The sequence below is a fragment of the Pundamilia nyererei genome, unplaced genomic scaffold (genome assembly GCF_000239375.1).
Source record: "Pundamilia nyererei isolate P.nyererei 1_Seehausen unplaced genomic scaffold, PunNye1.0 scaffold00043, whole genome shotgun sequence".
NCBI lineage: Eukaryota > Metazoa > Chordata > Actinopteri > Cichliformes > Cichlidae > Pundamilia > Pundamilia nyererei.
Genome location: NW_005187444.1, coordinates 3,440,932 through 3,444,941, shown reverse-complemented (window position 1 = coordinate 3,444,941; position 4,010 = coordinate 3,440,932). Strand labels below are relative to the sequence as shown.

The 4,010-nt window shown below is 40.4% G+C and overlaps 1 protein-coding gene across 1 annotated transcript in view; it reads right to left on the bottom strand.

Moving 5' to 3' along the window:
* Positions 1-503: 503 nt before the first annotated feature.
* nts (neurotensin) overlaps positions 504-4,010 on the bottom strand; it is a 4,497-nt gene continuing 990 nt past the window's right edge. The window contains exons 2-4 of the mRNA XM_005731551.1: positions 3,469-3,530; positions 1,282-1,479; positions 504-726 (exon numbers count right to left, since the gene is read on the bottom strand). Of these exons, the coding sequence (XP_005731608.1) occupies positions 583-726; positions 1,282-1,479; positions 3,469-3,530 (404 nt within the window). The 3' untranslated portion in view covers positions 504-582. The remainder of the gene's footprint in view (positions 727-1,281; positions 1,480-3,468; positions 3,531-4,010) is intronic.

Sequence of the window (4,010 nt, the reverse complement as noted above, 5' to 3'; positions counted from 1 at the left end):
TGTGGCCTTTGCAGTAACCAATTTTCAACCGGTTGAACAGTGTTGCTTCTATTTCCATGCATAGAGTTGCAGAGACTTGGAGAGTTTGTGCTAAACCGACTGAAGCTACTGGTGACACTTAGGGAGACATAAAGTGTCTCCTGGTTTTGTTTGGTCAGAGTAATTTGTTGTAGGTTGTGATCCTGTGAATGCTAATTAAGTATTATAAAGGATGAAATATGACACAACTTAGCTAAGTTATTACATAAATAGAAAAAGCAGATTGTGACATTGCGCTGGTTTTGTATCATGAATCCTTTAATTTCTGAAACAAAATAGATTTATTTTGCAGTGAATAAATAGCATACATAAATACAGTTTCTCAGAGATACACTATTTCTTTGATGCTAAGGATTTTATTTTCAGGAGCAGGATAAAGACAGGCCTCTCTGTTGGACATACAATCAAAGGGTCTGATTGGATAAAAAGGAACAGGAAAAAAAAAAGACTGCATCTACAAGAAGACAGAAAATAAACACAATCACATAATTACACAAAACATGTGGTCCGGTCCCTTAAAATGGTGCTGCGGTCTCTGGGGTGTCAGTAAAATGTACTTCGTTTTAAGATGTACGGCCGCCGAGTCTTAGTGATGTGCCCCACTTGCCTCTTCAATATGTAGGGTGACTTTCGTTTCAGTGGAGCGTCGCTGTTCTCCTCTGAATACTCTAGAGAGTCTTGGAGTAGCTGTGAGGAGTGAAGGGAGACACAGCAGAGGATGAGTGTCACGCAACATGAGGGAGTGTGAGGGGGGCGGGCGGCAGGCAAACATGTTTTGGTACTGACTGCTAATCTGCAGGTGTTGTGTTAACATTTAAAAAAAGAGAAATGCCACAGTGCGAGGAGCCAAGAGTGGAGAGAAAAACGATGACAGCGAGTGAGGAAGAGATGAGGAGGCGAAGTGGGGGAGAGGGGAGATTTAATGAAGTGTGTTTGCTTTAGGGGAGAACACACATACTCCTGTGTGTTCTGGCGATGTGAGTGAGTAAGTGTGTATGTACACAAGTCTGTGTATTTGTTTTGACTGGGCTTTTGGTTGACAGTTACTTCTCAACAAGTAGCTTAGGTAGGAGATTAGGACTTTTGAGAATTTCCTTAGCTATCCATAATTTATGCAAGGTGCTAGTGGAACCTCTGAAAGTTAGATTTTACCAGTAAATATCTGCTTGTGCTTATGCAATGTTGTTATTTGAAAAGTAGCCCACACAGCAAAAGAAAGTAAGTTAAAGATGATTGTCTGACCCTCTCCTCCCGGCTCTGCAGTACTCGGCAGATGTGTTGCAAGTTGTACATTTCATCCAGCAGCTGGAGGCTCCCCTCCCTCAGACCCCCATCCTCCTCCTCGCCACTCCACACCTCCTGCCGCAGGGCGCTCAGCATCTTACAGAGGTTGGCCAGAGACACGCGCCAATAGGGGGCACTCTGCTTATTCTGTTTCATCTGCACAGAGGGCACAAGATACCAGGATGAGACAGTTAAATGGATTGAGTGGTTGGGTTTTTAACACTCAGAGTGCATCACTTAATCAGATTCCTGCTTTGAGCAATATTTTTGTTGGTGTTTTCGTGTATTTTGTGAACTTGGGTGACGTGAAAACTGTACTGACCACTCAAGAGGCTGATGTTTCAGGTGGTTTAGAAGCTTTTTGGTTTAATGGGGATTGTTTTCTCTCGTGAAACATTTATATTGACAGAAATGATCTGACTGAAAAACGACATTTTCAGGTATTACTCAACCCGCGTCCTCATCACTGTAAGTACAAACTGTGGCCATAATTTTAAAATTCAGCCAAACTGTTGATTCGATACCTCGATCTGACTTAATCATTTTGATATTTGTCATTTCATAGCTTATGTTTGAGCAAACAGAATACAGTCAGTATTGTGATTCTACACCTTAGTCTCACTTTTAATGTTGTACATTTTGCATTTGCAGCAGTAAACACTCAGGTAGTTCCTTCAAAAAGGGACTGAGGATTCTGCATGTGAGACTTTTACAATGTAATCTAAGCACCTATTATTTCTTAAAGACACATGCACTCAGAGTGAACAGAGTGAGACTACTGAGTTATAGTGTCTCTAGAGTGCAGTGAGATGGTAAAGAGCCCCCAGAGTCCTCTGTGTGTACTGGCTGTCATGTGCATGTTGCAGTCAAAGATGTCAGTGTCAGGGAGGCTCACTCATCATTTATGACCAGTGGAAGTATCCTCAAATATAAAGACGAAAACTCTTTTTGTTTGCCAGGCAGGAGACGTGGATAAAAGCTTTAGTGGCATCAAATGAACAAGCGTCAGGATCAAACATAGGCAGCTGACATTTGGAAATTGCCCATGCACAAAAGACAAACTAGCTGAGTTAGTGTGGCCATGCAATTGTGCTGTAATGTCATATGAAAGATTGTGGTGCTTCACTGGAAATTTCTACCTTAACGTTAGTCTCCTGGGCTCTTTAGCGTTCACAAACTTGCATTTTATAGAGACGCAAAAGTTCAATCTAAATTCCAGCATCGGAACAACTAACGATACTGAACACAGAGGTCAGTGACTCACTATGCAGAGTAATAAGAAAGTAATTTAGTTGTATTCAGTAGAGAATGAAAAACCACAATGGAGCATTAACCGTGGTATCTAATCAGATGAAAGGAAGGGAGGAGTATATCAGTCAATTTTATTGTCAAATATATAGTGTGTAGATAAAGAGCCACAATTAGGTCTATCTTCCACCATACTGCACTTTCCAGCCTCTTGAGCAGTCTGTCAGTCATGCAGCAAGTTATTATTACAATCATCACCCCTGAGCAACCTCTGAGCATCGGCAGCTATGAATCAAATGGCTGATTTGTCACCGTCATGTCTCCGTGTGAGCATCGCAGTTTTTCATCAGCAAGAAGGGTAAAAGATGTGTCGTAACTATACTGCCAGGTCCATCTGAATCCTATTAGGATCGGCCATCCGTCTGTGCGTGCCTTTGGTTCCACATTCACTGATTTCATACCTGATCTTTGCATAGCCTCAGGCAGACATCAGATAAATGTGATAAAAAGCTCAAGGTTACAACTGAATTAGAATGCCCAATCTCAGCTCTTATTTTCTCCTCGTTTCAAAGCACTGCAGCAAATGGAAAGGTGATTATTTGTTATTTTTCAGAGCACATTTGAACTGGATACACTTTTAAAAAGAGCAAATTGACTTAAAAAAAACAAAGTAAATGCTCAGGCAGCCTGAGTGGCATAAAAAGCCTCTTGTGGTAAATTATTTATCTCCCACTCAGCATGAGCACAACCGCAAGCTGAGGTTGCCACTGAAGCGTGGATGTAGATTTCATGAAAGAACACCTGGAAAGCCTTTATCGGCGAGGTCAGAGACCGACCCGGCAGGATGAAGCTTTTCTTTCCAGTCTCTGATATCACAGATGTAAAAAGACCAGATACCTTGGAAGTGAAGAGACTGCTGAGTAGTTCCTCTTCTAGCGCTCGCTGCTCCTGGTCAACATCTGTCAGTTACAGAAAAACAGCTTTACAACATTCAGATTTCACACAAATAAAAACACAAAACAAAAGATAAAACATAAACAAAAAACATAAATAAAACATAAACATAAATCAGTATAATTAAAACAAATATACTAGGTCTAATCTAAATGTATACTCAGTCGGTTTCATTTGAACTGATTCCATTAAATTTAATGTTTTACATTCTACTTGTGTAACAACATAACAAAAAAATTGACATGTAATCCAACTACTTAAAGAAGTCAGTATTTTGGGCATAAATATTTTTGGAGTGTAGTTTAGTTCAGTCCTCAATGAAATGTTATTTAAATTAACAATTAAGTATAGCTTCTCATCATTTACATTTGAATAGTAAAGTGGCAAAGAAACCCAGCCCTCGGTATCTGATGGTGGTCATCTTCATCACTATTGATAACAGAGTCCCCGTGCACCCTGACAGTGACAAAACGCAACACATAATA